Below are 15565 nucleotides of genomic sequence, written 5' to 3'. Positions count from 1 at the left end.
GGTGTTATAATGCCTATGTATTAAACTAGAGAATTTTAACCATTTTATTGCTCTGTCAGATGAACCAGCAGGGTGAAAGCTAGGATATAAATGTTTTATTATAGAACATCGGTTAGTAAACCAGACAACATTAAAATAAAATTTGAGGAGGGAAAGTAGCACTTTTAAACTGTCAGATTAGATTTGTTTTTGATAGACTATATTTTAATGTACTTTTTAGAGCATTTCTAGGTTTACAGAAAAATTGAACAGAAAGTACACAGAGTTCCCACATACCTACTTATCCTTTCCCACACAGTTTCTCCTCTTATAAACATCTTGCATTACAATCGATGAGCCCATATTAATGCATAATTGTTAACTAAAGTCCACTGTGTTGTACATTCTGTAGGTTCTGACAAATGTATAACAACATGCATCCGTCATTACTGTATCATACAGGATAGTTTTGTGCTCTAACATTCCCTGGGCTCCACCTCCACGTAGTCTTCATCCCTGTCTCCCCCCCCACCACCACCAGACTCTTGGCAGCAACTACTCTTTTTACTGTTCTGTAGTTTTGCCTTTTCCTGAATGTCATATGGTTGGAATGACACAGATATATAGCCTTTTCAGATTGGCTTCTTTCACATGGTAATATGTATTTAAGGTTCTTCCATGTCTTTTTTGGCTTGAAAGCTCATTTCTTTTTAATCTCTGAATAATGTGCTATTGTCTAGATATACCATAGTTTGTTTATCCATTCACCTATTGAAGGACATCTCAGTTGCTTCCAAGTGTTGGCAATTCTGAATTAACTGCTGTAAACACTCATGTACAGATTTTTGTATAGACATAAGTTTTCAGCTCATTTGGGTAAATACCAAGGAGTGCAAGTGCTGGATCATATGGTAAGAGAATGTTTAGTTTTCTAAGAAACCACCAAGCTCCCTTCCAAAGTGGCTGTACTGTTTTGCCTTCTCACCAGCAATGGATGTGAATTCCTATTGCTCCACATCCGTGTCAGCATTTGGGGTTTTCAGTGTTTTGGATTTTAGCCATTCTAATAGATGTGTAGTAATTTGTCATTGTTGTTTTAATTTGCATTTCCCTGATAACATACAATGTGGAACATCATTTCATATGCTTATTAGCCATCTGTATATCTTGTTTGGTGAGGTGTCTGTTCAGGTCTCTTGCCAAATTTTTAATTGGGTTGTTATTGTCAAGTTTTAAGAGTTCTTTGTATGTTTTGGATACCAGTTTTTTCTCAGCTATATGTTTTGCAGAGGTATTTCCCAGTGTGTAGCTGGTCTTTTCATTCTCTTAAGCAAATTAGATTCTATTTGTATATGGAATTCCTATCAGCCATGGAAATTGTAAGAACTAGCAACATGCAGAGAAGGGGGAAAACCCTAAGGTTCCTGAAATTCCCTGACTATTCACCAGGCCAGTCACATTATTTGGATAGCCTGTTGGTAAAACTAAGTATAAATCCTTTAATCTGAGTCCTTTTTTATTTAATCACTGTAAAATATAATAATCAAGTTTGGTGATTGGTGACCAAAGATAATTGGTAGTTCTGCATTTGATTCCTTTCTTTGCTCTAAAATTTCTAAAATTTTAAGATTTTACTTATTTATTGGACAGAGAGAGACCCGGCGAGAGAGGGAGCACCAGCAGGGGGAGTGGGAGAGGAAGAAGCGGGCTTCCCACTCAGCAGGGAGCCTGATGCAGGGCTCCATCCAGGACCTGGGATCATGACCTGAGCTGAAGGCAGATGTTTAACGACTGAGCCACCCAGGCGCCCCAAGGTCTGCTTTTAATAATGAGGTTTCAGGCTGGCTTGCGACTCTTGATCTAGGGGTTGTGAGTTCAGGCCCCATGTTGGGTGTAGAGCCTACTAAAAAAAGAGGTCTTAGGGAGATGGTTAATATACCAAAAAAGCTAATTTAAAGGTGTGTTGTTTTGTACTGCAAATTCGGGTTGCCAAATGGCTGGGTGTTGGCTTCCTTTTGTAAGGTGATATGCTTGGCCTACATAGTCTACTCTCTTTCTCAGCCATTTTCATAGCAGAGTACATTGTTTTGGTCTTTTACTACTGTCAGCATGACAGAATCAAGTTCCATAAAAGGCATTTGAGAGACAAACAACCTTATTTATAAAGGAAGTGAAGGTGGCAAAAACCAAGTATATTGTTCCTTTTTTTTTTCTTATTGGAACTCCATTTATAAATCATAGGGTGCAAAATGTTTATGCCTAAAGCCTGTTACAGATTTTTAAAATGCTGTGAGTAACCACACGATGCAGTATTAATTTCAAAGCCATCCTTTAATGTTGCACAACTGCCTTTGTTCTTGGAATGTTCGCTTAAAATGATTACACAGTCTATAGAAAAGCTTTCCAAAGTTTAATAGAGAGTGGTCACTTTGCCAGTTGAGGGCTTTTCTACTTCAGCGTGGATTAAGGTGAAATCTTCCTAACATAAGAATCCTCACCCAGGTATTCTCCATGGCAGGAGGGATCTTAGTGATGACTTCTTGAACCAGACTTGGCCCTTGAGCTACTTTGCTTGAGAAAGGCTGGTTGCTTGGATGGATAGCACAGTTATCATCCTAGGATCTCCCTCCGCGCCCGCCCAGGGATTTCTTTGATGTCTCTCCAGCATTGGCAGTTCCCATTTTCTGCATTCCATGCTCACCTTTATATGTGGGATTACTGTTATTTTGATGTGAAGCACTTTCTTTCCATAGGAGCATGGGTGATAGATTGTTGTGGCTTTATAGGCTAGAAAGAGCTTTGTTCTACCCTCACACTTGATTACTTGTGTGTCTGGGGTAGGTATAGTATTCTGTGTTTTCATTTCCCTTCAAAATCTTGCAGATACTGTTCTCTTGGCTTGTTTCCAGTGTTGCTTTTGTGATGTCCAGAGCCATCTGAGTCCTGATCATTTGTATGTGACCTGACTTGGGTTTTGTTTTTATTTTTTGACCCCAACTCCCATCCTTCCACCCCCTGGGCAGCTTGTAGAATCTTCTTGTCCTCAGGTCTCAGATTTTTACTGCGAGGTGCCTTGGCTTGATTTTCACCTATGATGCAGGACATTCAGTAGACCCTTTCATTCTGGCAGCTGATGTTCTTCAGTTCTAGGAAGTTAACTTGAATTATTTTGTTGATAATTTCCTCTCCTTTACTCTTCTGTTTTCTCTTTCTGGAACTCCTGTTACTTGGATGTTGGACCTCCAGAACTTGTCTCTGATTTTATCTGTGCTCTCTCATTTCCCATCTCTGTCCTTTTACTCTACTTTCTGAGAGAATTTAATTTTCCAAACTTCTGATAAAATACTTTGCTCTCATATTTTTAATTTCTAAGATCGCTTTTGTGTTCTTTGAATCTTTTTTTAGAGCATCCTGGTCTTATTCCATAGTTGCATATGTTTTCCTAACTCTTTGGTGAGCTTAATATTTTTTTCTCCCCCCGCTACATTTATCTCTTTTTTTTTTTTCTTTTTCTTCATGTTTCCTTCTCCCTGCACAACTTCCATTTGTCCGAGTTTGCTTTTTGTGTGCTTATTTAGATTTCAATTGCTAAAAGATAACTGAGGTATATTAAAACTTGCGAGAGTTTATTTGGGCAAAAATTAGCGAGTAGCATCCAGTCTAACAGACAAAAAGGAGTTGCTGCACAAAATGAAACACTTACAGGCAAGAAGGAAGTGGGAGCAAGGAAGTCATACTAGGCAAAAAAAGGGGGGGGGGGTTGGTTATTGCAAAGTCACTTTCCTTTAGGGGATGGCAGGGGTCTGTCAGGCAGATTATCTAACCGGTGCTGATCAGGTGATTCCTGATTCACATGGTTTAGGATTCCATTCCTGGGAGAGCCAAGCCTGTAATTAAGTCTCAGTTTGGTGACATGGGGCTTAGCATAAACAGCTCCATTTTGGGCCTGTTGTCTTGTTTTAAAACACTGTCTTCCACATTAAAGGCCTTCTTTAGATTTCTAGTAATCCTTGATTATTTGCTCGTAATCAAAATTAAGAGACTACAAAGCTGACTGGAAAACTCTAAGTGTGGGGGTAAGGCTTCTTTGCTTGGAGCATCACTGTAGGGTAATCTGACTATACCATTTGTTGGGTAACCCCTGTATCAGTGATCTTTAAGTATTGCCTTTCTCAGGGGAATATCTTCCAAATTCCTGCCTAGAGAGTACTGTCTGGATGCTGGCATTTCTGTGTAGAAGGAACTGAGTAGGGGAAGACTGCATACCATTCAGTGTCCTTATAATTGACCTGTTAGCTATGTGGTGCCCATATCCTCAGATATGCTTTTGAATGGCTTGGTGTTTTCCATTCTAGAGAAAGAGGGGTCATCACTTAGAGTCATGGAGTGAGGGAAAATAATCTGGAATCTAACTTCTCAATAGTATTTTCATCCTGTTCTTCCTTGCTTTGGCCACCCCACTTCAGATCTTAACATCTGAGCGTGGAGTACAAATCACATTGGTTTTCAGATCTTCTCAGTGGCAAGGGATTTGGCTTTCTTGAGTCAGTTAAGTCAGTTACCACTGATTTTTCTGGATTCCAAAATTTTGTTGGCTGTTTGTCTCCTCTTCTATCCTCCCCATACATGTGGGATTATGACTTTTAAAAATCCCAGTAGTGTTGTTTTAGTTGGGCTTTGGGAGGGAACAAAATTAGATGTGTGGTCAATCCTCCATTTTAACCCAAAGTCCCTTTAGAAGCTTTTAAAAGTTAGACTTAACCATTTATACGAGACATTTTTACAAAGCTCCTGTTATGTGCCAGAGACTTAATGCATTTTTTCTCTTCCATCTAGTGTGTTCATTACTGCTCATTAACTAAAATCACAATACATAAATAATATAAATGCAGTTTCAGCAAAGATTTGAGTCAATTGTGCAAGAATTGTAGTATGATAGACATTAATATGGAAGTCATAAAAGTTAATAAATACCTCTGTTTTGAGACAAATGCCCTTAACAGTGGCAATGTAGTTCACTTTCTGTGGGGAAACGTGTACTGAATACCACCTAATGATATTAGAAATACAGTTGGACCTCATTATTCATGGTGGTTCTGTTGTGTGAGTGACCAAGGACACTGAATTAGGAAATACTAGAACGTTGCTCCTAGAGGATATACAGGGTTAGGTTCCTGCAGACCTCTGGTCACAATATTTTCATCAACCAATCAACCTATAACTTTGGTCTGTTTCTGTTTAAAGACACCATATTTAACATGTCTGAGTAAAGCTTTCACACATATTTTCAGACAGCCTTTTTGGTGTTGGAACACTGGACAGCACTCCAGCACTATGCTTGAACCATTGTAAACAATAAAATCAAATATGTCGGCTATACTTTAATTTAAAAATTTAACAAATTTTTAACAAAATTTTTCAAAAGAAAAATAAACAACAGAAAACACAAAACTGTGAAAAGCATGGCACTAAATAAACCACAAAAAGGATGCTTACACTTGTTCACTGTATGAGAGCTGAGTGTCGCACCTCAGCCTGGAATATGTGTCGAGTGACTCAAATTTTTCACCATTCTGAGTATGTCTGTGAATGACGACCATATTGCCACAAATATTGATTTGGAGGTTACAAATAAATTTTAGCAAGTAGATAAATTCACAAATATGGAATCCACAAATAATGAAGATCACTTGTATATCTTATCCCCAATACCCCTAGTTACCTACCCTTACAGGGAAACGCATTTATAACGCCTCTAGAAGAAACAGTGCAATTTTGTTTGTGTTTCTGTTTTTTAAGATTTTATTTATTTATTTGACAGAGAGAAAGAGTACAAGCAGAGGGAGAGAGAGAAGTAGGCTCTTCACTGAGCAGGGAGCCTGACACAGGGCTCTATCCCAGCCAGGACCCTGGGACCATGACCTCAGCCAAAGGCAGATGCTCAACCTACAGAGCCATCCGGGCGCCCCCACAGTCCAGTTTTTATATGCATTTATCCATGTGCTTCTAAAATGTTGTTTTATTTTTTTTAAGATTTTATTTTTAAGTAATCTCTACCCCCAACATGGGTCTCGAACTTACAACCCAGAGATCAAGAGCTGCATGCTCTACCGAATGAGCCAGCCAGGCGCCCCCTGAGTTTTTAATAGCCAGTGTAATTTATAATAGCCAGTAATAAATGCAATCATTAACAATTTACATATAATACGTTACTGACTTTTACAGCATCATGAAGTAAATATTTCTGTTTAAAAGAAATAAAAACTAGTTTGAAAGATTTGAGTAACTTATTCATACTCCCACCGCTAGTAAAGAGAGGAGTGGGGATTTGTCTAACATCTAAGGTCTTAGTCATTACACTGTACACAACCTCCCCTCCAAAAGGATCTTTGTTCTGCTAGGTCACTGAAGTTGTTTGTGAGTAAAGCTCCCATGCTATTGTGAGAGGGATGTGTAGGAGTGTTACCAAATTTATTTTTTAAGTGTAATTCTCTCTTTAAAAAAATTTGTCCTGACTGTGGCTTTCGTGATTATTTTAATTTTAATATCTGCTTACTTTTAAATCTGATTTCCTTATTTAACTGAAAGAGGACAAATGGTATATTACAATCACAGAATTTTAGAGCTGGGAGTGCCTTTTAAAATAATATAATAAAATCCACTTATTTTACACATGCGCAGACAGAAACCAGGAAATTAACTTGCCCCAAGTCACACAGTTAATTACTAAGACCAGTGTCCAAATTGCTTTAACTCTCAATCTGTCCCTTCTCTTTAAGTTTTGTGTAGCCCCTATTGTTTGAAACAGATTCAGCAGAGTTAGTACCCAAAGTTAAGCCAAAATCTACAGTATGCTCACTACTTTTTACCCTTGAGACCCTAGAGCGAGCAACTGATAGCAGACAAAACTACATTAGAGCCCAGAGTGAAGGCACTCAGAGGCTTGCAGGAACTGTGGTAAACTCTTGAGAACCTGCGGCAAGTGTCATCTGATTAGTGACGCTTGAAAATGCAGGTCCAGTGTTACCAGATCCTTGAATTTTTCTTGGGAAGCTCGAAAACCAGATATTATGAAATATTGGCAACTATGTCTAACTTTAAAAGCACACCGTAAGGGCACCTGGGTGGCTCAGCCGTTAAGCATCTGCCTTCGGCTCGGGTCATGATCCCAGAGCAAGCCGCGCATCGGGCTCCTTGCTGGGTGGGAAGCCTTCTTCTCCCTCTCACACTCCCCTTGCTTGTGTTCTCTCTCTCGCTGTGTCTCTCTGTCAAATAAATAAATAAAATCTTAAAAAAAACACACACACACACCATAAGACAAAAACAACAATGTCTATGGGCCGGTTTGAGGCTACCAGTAGTTTGAAACCCGTACTTCAGAGGATTCAGCTGACACGGCAGCTTTCATTCCTTGCTCCGTGAGTGACAATGAGAAGGAACCAAAACCAGGGCTTAGTGACATGCTAAATGAAAACACTTGAGTGGAGTTTATAAGTCAGTAAGCCATTAAGTGGCCAGGCACAATTAATCTGTCTATTTACTTCTTGGGATAGGTTGTTTACATGTGTTTTGGCTGCCAGTTACCCACAATGCAAAGATCTTACGTGTTTATTACAAGTTCGAATTGATTAGTATTTTGAGGCTAAGTGTAGAATTCTGCAGTCTCATATGTTAGCCGACTTGTGGTCCTTATCTAATGCATGCAAAGCTCTGGCGTAGTATTATCACTTGCTGGAAATACGTATTTTATCTTGTTTTATGGCAGTAGACATTACACAGCATCTGCAACCAAAAAGTTTTACTCAGTCTCTCAGTACTCTCAGACATAGACTGTCCCCCAGAAGCCTTACCTTATTTATTTATTCATTCATTCATTCATTCATTTAGCAAATGATGGAAGTTATGGTTCTAAAAACATAAACTGATATAAAATTACAACATTCTAAACCTAGAGTGTACCTGTGGGGTGTGAATATGAATATTAGAAATATATGAGAGTGAATACCTGGAGAATTGTGGGGAAACTGTGACATTCAACCATCTTTTTTTAAAGCTTCTCATTGAAGTATAACATACAGAAAAATATACAAATTAAACGGTGGATTTTCTCAAAATGAACATGCCTGTGTAACCAGCACCCAGATCAAGAAATGAGGTATTTATCCGTACTACTATTGATGGACATTTGCCTTTCCATTTGCGAACAATTGTATTTGTTGCTGCCTTGAACAGTCTTGTATGTGGTTTGTTTTCTTTTTTTGGTGGATTTAGCACAAATCTCTGTTGGTTATTTACCCAGGAGTAGAATAGCTAAGTCATAGGGTATCCATATTTTGAGCTTTAATATATAGGGCCAATTTTCCAGTGTGTTTGAACCAATTCACACTCCACTAGCAGCGTGAGTTCTTGTTTTCACATCCAAACCAACACTAGATTTTGGCTTTTTCATTTTAATCATTCTAATAGATGTCTCATGTGGTTTGAATTTACATTTCCTGACGATTATTGTCATTGAGGACCTTGTCATTTGCTTCTTGGCCATTTGGATATCTTGTAAAGTGCATGGCTTTGTAAACTTTTTTCTTTAACTTTTTAAAATTATTAGTTTGCATTTATAAACATTCTCATGGGAGAGCTAGCTACTTTCCCCCCGCACTGACTCTGTTGCACCAAGTAACTTCTTAGAGATCTGCTGATATATGTATAAAGCCATAATGGCTTTGGCCCACAGGGTTGCTTTGTAGGTAAACAAGAGGAATCCTGTTGTGGAATGTTCTTTTTAGACCATTTAAATCATCAGCATTTACAATTGGTAAGAAAGAACAAAATAAAAGTAGTAATAAATAGAGACATAGTTTTTAAAAATTTCATTTGTAGAATAGCCTTTTGCCTTTTTGGCTTTTTGAATTGGTAATTGGTTTTATGAATTCTGATTGCAAACAGAATCAGCTGTTAATTAGTAATATGTTTCTAATTAGAAAAGTTTATTTAGAAAGAGGATGTAGCTCAAATTTGTCCTTTAAAAAAATACTTAACTATAGTTGGGGGGGGTTCTCTTACAAGTAATATATAGTCATCAAAAATTCAAAAGTTACAGAAATACATAACATAGAAGTTGACAGTTTCCCGTAATCTCACCTCCCAGAAATGATTGGTTGGTTTGTATTCCTCCAGATTTCCTTCTGTGAATTTGCTAACATATATCACAAATGATACACACTACATACAGCTTGGCCACTAGCTTTTTTTAACCTAACAATTAACTGTTGGTACTGGATCTTTAGGAGTTTTAAAAGATATTATCTGTGATAACTGGGTACTTGTTATTGACAATAAGAATGCCTTATTGGATAGATAAATAATAAAATGTAATTAGTATGTTACTTTTATTAACCTTACTTATAGATCTTTAAAATGGTTCACCTGGCAGTGTCATTATGCATCTTTAATTAACACATTGTTTTCCTAGTACATAGAAAAGTTCCAATTAAAGAAGATGTAAATTAATGTAGTTTATGAGCAGGTTGAAAGTGGGTTGATTTTTTTCAGCAATTTTTTTTTTCGTATATTTAAGGCTTCCTAATCATGAAAATCCAGATACTGAATTGGTAAATCTACTCTACATTTTTCATGAGAAATTCTCCGGATGGAGCCCGTGCTTCACACTTTTGTAATAGAATGGTGGTTTCTGATCATTGCAAGTGGTACTGGTGGCTGTCAGATTAAAGATGTGCTCTGCAGAGAACCTGCAGATCTGACTAGTCATCCAGGGGTTCTGTTGGTTTTCTATTCAGTACTCAGCATTATGGGACTGTCATCAAATCCTTCCTAGTCTCTGATTGAAAATCTCCAAGTGAATTTTTGTTTTTTTAAGCAGTGAGGCTAATCTAAAAATGTATACTGTTAGGCTTTTTAAAGAGCAGTATTTGGCAAGTTAAAATAAGTTCCCAAGTATTCTCCTTCGTCGAGTACTGTAGCGTCTAATCCAGAAACAGTCTTCATTTTCCTCTCATCTAAAGGAAACTCTTCAGGTTATTCTTCATTATATTCTGAGGTCTGTAGTCTCAGCTGTTGCACCTTATATTGAAATGAGAATGAGCTGTATTTTCTCTATTCAAGTTCAAAAGACTGTATAAAATGATGTTGTTGCTAAATATTAGTGAAGACAGTACCTTCATCTTAACTATCACTGCTGAAATCAGTGTGGTCTAGGTTTGGAGTTTGTCTTACATTTCTTGTACTAAAGTAGTACTTTGCTAGTGGAAGATCGCCTTCCAGTTTTGTGAAGTATTTCACCGAAATGTGCTTTCCTGTTCCAGTGGGACCAGATGGAAGTTTCTTTGTGGATTATACATTTGGCAATTTCAGGAGTAGAAAATAGGCGTTCTGCTCTGGAGGCTTTTCTGTGACTGAACTTGCATCATGTAATAGTTGTCCTTACTAAGACAGGTGGATGGGAGAAGGTTAATCCAGGTGTTACTGTGCAAAGGGGGGAAATGCTGTGATGTGTTGTTGCTATCCTAAATGTGAAGTACCACTTTTAATAGCTAATCAAGTAATAGTAGGATAAATTGTTTTATCAGGGTTCCAAAAAGGGTGATTCAGGATAATCTGTTAAATTTGCTTTAGAAGCATTAGGATCCAAAAGGGCATAAAAATGAATGTGTCATTCTCCTCTCCTTCCATGGGCAGTATGGGTAATATTCCCAAATGAAATGACTATTAACCCTGTGGTTTTTAGATGTTTTCACCAATTGTTTGGGAAGACAAAATTGTTTCCCATTCGTTCTGGAAACACAGAAACAAGGCTATAGTTCTTCAAACTGTTTGTGTACATGGTCAAATTTTTTGTTTTTTAAACAGACTTGTTTCCTGACCTGAGAACTCATTAACAGACTTACCCTGCAGTATGTTTTTTTCTGCTGAATTAAAGCAGATCAAAACAGAACCACCACCAAGAAAGCCCACCATAACCTGCGTGTAGGTTTTCAACAGTAAGGAAGTACTGGTGACAGATGCCTAGCCATTGTCATGTGAACAACTTTGTTGTAATAAACATAAACAAGAGATGCACTGGGGGTGCTACCAGAACTGATTGATCAGACTTGAAAGAGTCATTATACCTTAAGCAGCATGACTGTAAAGGGAGTGTCTGTTCCGGATATTGGAAAGCTCCAAGTGTGTGGTGGCTGTGGAGTTATGAGGCGGCTGCTGCTCCCTAATACCTAATACCAGATTTTATAGCTATTTTCAGTTTTAGTTAGGAAGACTTTCTGCTGATGGCTTCTGTGTTACCTTTTTTTTTTTTTTTTTTTTTTAAAGTAATCTCTACACCCAGTGTGGAACTCAAAACTCACAGCCCCTGAGATCAAGAGTCACATGTGCTACTGACTAAGCCAGCCAGGTGCCCCTGTTAACCGATTTTCTCGATAATTTTTTTCCTTTTTTTTTTTTAATGAATCATTTTATGGGGGATGGGGAAACCCAGCCTGCTAGATTGAAACAAAACCTTATGAAGGAGATTTAATCCCGTTTAGGAACATGGGGATTTAAAATTAAACCGATTCATTTGTCAGATCTTGGGCCAATATTGTAAGCGTATCACCTTCACTTGTGTTTATGGACTATATGTAATTAATTCACCTTATCCTCTACTCCTTGTGTTCATAAGCTTGTGAAAAAATCAGGTACTACTTATGGAACTTCACTGAGATCTGACTTTTTTGCAAGTGCAGTTTCCTCTGCACTTTTAAATTCAAGAAGGTATTAAGTGAGACTCCTGGAAGTCAGAGAGGAACAAATTAAACATAAGGCTAATCAGAGTCCCAAGATGTTTTGAAAGGTGGTTGGTTGGTTTTGTTTTGGAGGTCAAGGTTGTTGTGTCTGTTGTTGGGGAGCTCTCTGAACTGAGACTGCTGATCTTAGAGTGTCAGTATTTGTCTTTCTTGTTTCCTGTAGGTTAATGTTTGAAATTTATTAATCAGGTTGAGTAAAATAGGTATCGTGCCCTAAGGGCTTTCCTACTTAGTGGAAAAGCTGTGATTTATAAAGTAACACCGTAATGCAATAAAGTGATTATGAAAAGCCTTGGGCAGACAGGCTGTGTGAGAAATTGTAGGCTGTTTACCCGGGTCAGTTTGTTTAATTATTATCACATTATTATTGTTACTATTATTTCTGTTCCTGTTAGAATTGTCATTTCTAATAGTAGGATCCCTCAAACTGTTTAAACCAAATCTTGCTTGCTGCTGTAGCAGTTATGCTCAGAACCATTCCTTTAAAGACTAACAACAGATGTTTGCCCTCCTCTTCGAGTCAGTGAAAGGTGACAGTTAAGTGAATTCTTACTGGTTTCTTTCCTCTTTGCTTTACAACACCACGTTCAGTGGAAGTAGATTTGCATCCCTTTGGGTTTTTGACTGAAGCACACACCCATCCCCTTCCTGCCTCCCTGGAACTGGTTCAAGATTTGGAGAGAAGGGTTTGTTTGGGGGCGTTTCCCTGGTCTTATCTCCGTCTGAGCATATGCGAGGGTTCAATTTATTTTGACCCTTCCACTTTAAATTTGGAACTGAAGCAAGAGTTTAAAGTACGACAGGAGAAGAGAGTCCGCTGAACTTTAAACATGAGGGATCCAGGGAGGAAGGTGCGTACATGCATTCTGAAGCTTTCTCACAGAGGTTGGCCATCTTTACTCGTACACATAATTGTGAGCTAATAACTGCTGGGGAAAGGGAAAATATTTAAAATTATATAAAGATATATGTGACACTTGTAAAATTAAGCTTTACAGCAGTGCCTCCAGTATTGTTTTGAAATTGATGGCAGAACAAGTAAATTCTGAATATTTATTTGAAAGCCTTTTGGAAAAGCTTGGGAGGATGGGTATTTGCAAGTAAAAATGAGTGTATCATTTGTGATTGATCTCCAACAGAATGACCTAAAAAGTATAGGTATTTTAGGCATTTTATCATTTTGTCTTCTAAAGTATAAAATTTAAAAACTATAAATGGTTATTATTAGATAAAGGTCACCCAGATTCTCCTCAGAGTTGAGAAACAAGTCTCTCTCCATTGATTATTACTTATCTTCGTCTAGTGGTTTTGTGCACAGTACCTTGTGTACATAGTATGCGGACTGATTTCTTTCTTGACTGATCTCTTCCAGAGCCTGGCCCAACTAGAGAATCTGTGCAAACAGCTTTATGAGACAACAGACACAACCACTCGACTCCAGGCAGAGAAAGCCTTGGTTGAATTCACCAACAGCCCTGATTGCCTGAGCAAGTGCCAGCTACTCCTCGAAAGAGGAAGTGTACGTAAGATTGGAAAACTCCTGAAGGATGAGGGGTTCAGGAAAATATAGTCAAAGTTTAAGGGTGGGTTGGGATAGCTTATGTTCCTTAATTTTTCTAGGTGCCTCTCTGCCTTCTTAATTTCACTTTTAAAAAGCACCATCAGTAGCTGCCAGGTTGTGATAGTAAAAGGACACACAGCCTCATCAGGAAAATCTCGTTGAACGTGTATTTTTTTCTGTCATTTTTCATCTTGAATCAAATTTCTGGGACTTTTTTTCTTTTTTTCATACTTAAGTACCACCTCGTATCCTTTACAAAGAAGACAGAGCTATGTATGAATGACCCTTCTTCCCACATAAGCTCCCCGGTGGTCACTGCGCTGCCCCCTCTGTACCACAGCTGCTGCTTATTGCCTTAGAGGCCTGGGGGGAGATTCCACAACGAAGACCGCAGGAAGTCGTAGTTTTCAAAATGGCAGTGCAGTGGTCAGTATAATGCTGTCAATAAGACATAGTTTGATTACATTAGTATTGGGGGCAAGATGGAGGTCTTAGGAAGGCTAAGCATCCAACCGAGGTATCCTGAAAGGGCCCGAGAGAGTAAGAATCCCAACTAGACCAGCAGCTAGCAGTCTAGCTGGTGTCTAGTTCAGACTGGAAGGACATGTGGAAAGAACAAAAGCAGTGAAGCTGTTTTGAAGGTAAAATTCTAGATGATTTCATGTTTGAATTTTCATTGACAGTGTTACAGTGTTTGTTCAGTTGGCTAAAAATTATCCTTTAGTAGCTGAGAGAGCTTACTCCTTTCCCAAGCATAGGAAGGTCACAGAGCCCTGATCAGAGACCATATAGTGCTCTGTTCTGTTTATGCATGTAGTATGTTGTGTATTTCTTTCCAGTCCCTTAGTCTTCTGATTGACCAACTTATATTCGTATATTTTGTGGTACGGGAAATGCACAGCCAGCTCTTCCAGGTGACTCCCACTGGAGCCCCACGGTATCGTCTCTGACCGTGTTAACTCTGGATCCTCCTGTTGACAGTCAGTAAATAAAACAAGGGGCAGTAAAACAGACTCGGTGCTGTACTAAAAGCAGCTATATTGGAATCTCCCTTTTAATCTGTTGACTTCTTAGTGACTTAGCAGGTTTATTGGAATTATGTATGAAAACCATTTATTTAGATGTTGTATAATGTGTGGTTACAGTTGTATGCTGTATTCTGTAGTTAGAGTGATTTGACACACCTACTCTAATCAGTTTAAACCATGTTCAGAAGTGTTGAATAAAAATCACATGTCAAAGTGACTTTATAGATTTTTTTTTTAAAGATTTTATTTATTTGACAGAGACACAGTGAGAGAGGGAACACAAGCATGGGAAGTGGGAGAGGGAGAAGCAGGCTCCCTGTGGAGCAGGGAGCCCAGTGCGGGGCCCAATCCCAGGACCCTGGGATCATGACCTGAGCGGAAGGCAGACACTTAACGACTGAACCACCCAGGTGCCCCTAGATTTTTTTCTTAAGCATAAATTTTTTTGTAACTGGTGGCATTATGCAATGCTTGTGGATAGCCTACTGTCTTAAGGATTTTTAGTGTTATAGGAAATTATCCTTGACCCTTAATTAAATTACTTTAATAGTCCTGAGTCTGTCCCTGTTATGGGACATTATCATAATTGTGCCACATGGAAGAATTTGCACATGGCTTTTTTTTATACATTATGATCAGTTAGAATACCAGAATATTCTATTCTCCATAAGGTTAAAATTCATAAAATCCACGTGAGAAATATGATAATGCTGTTCCCTTGCATAGGGCATAATTTTTCTTTCTCATAAATGAGTGTTATAAATTTACTTTAAAACTAGCATATACATCCCCCAAAGCTGTATCTGATTGATAGCCGTGCTGATGTAAAGATATAGTTTAGGGATTAACTATACAGCATGATGTAATGACTCCTTCTAATGCTGCTTTTTTTTTTTTTTTTTTTGGAAACTTTCTAATGGTATACTATAGCAATATTTTGAGTTGAAACTTTTTGAAACATCACTATAACAAGGCTTTTGACAAAGATTTCTTGGTTTAAATGAAAGAAGAGATACATCTTCTAAAGATTTGTCTTAATATCTTTCTGAAATGATCCTCTCCAGTGTGGGCCCTCTAAGTGATACAGAATCTGCCCTGGATTCAGTTCGATCAGCCCATTCACTGTGCAGTATGATACTGCACCTTGTTCATAACTGAAATCAGCTTAGTGAACATATACTCTGTGTGGGACTCATTTTTCC

The 15565-nt window shown here is 38.2% G+C and overlaps 1 protein-coding gene across 2 annotated transcripts in view; it reads left to right on the top strand.

Moving 5' to 3' along the window:
* Positions 1–12467: 12467 nt before the first annotated feature.
* XPO7 (exportin 7) overlaps positions 12468–15565 on the top strand; it is a 40101-nt gene continuing 37003 nt past the window's right edge. For both annotated transcript variants that reach the window (XM_002914783.4, XM_019794729.2), the window contains exons 1-2: positions 12468–12625; positions 13147–13293. In XM_002914783.4, coding sequence (XP_002914829.3) covers positions 12605–12625; positions 13147–13293 — 168 coding nt within the window. In that variant the 5' untranslated portion in view covers positions 12468–12604. The remainder of the gene's footprint in view (positions 12626–13146; positions 13294–15565) is intronic.

This window comes from Ailuropoda melanoleuca, chromosome 5 (genome assembly GCF_002007445.2).
Source record: "Ailuropoda melanoleuca isolate Jingjing chromosome 5, ASM200744v2, whole genome shotgun sequence".
NCBI classification, from domain to species: domain Eukaryota; kingdom Metazoa; phylum Chordata; class Mammalia; order Carnivora; family Ursidae; genus Ailuropoda; species Ailuropoda melanoleuca.
Note: the sequence above shows the minus strand (reverse complement) of the source record. Positions and strands in the feature narration are given on the sequence as shown.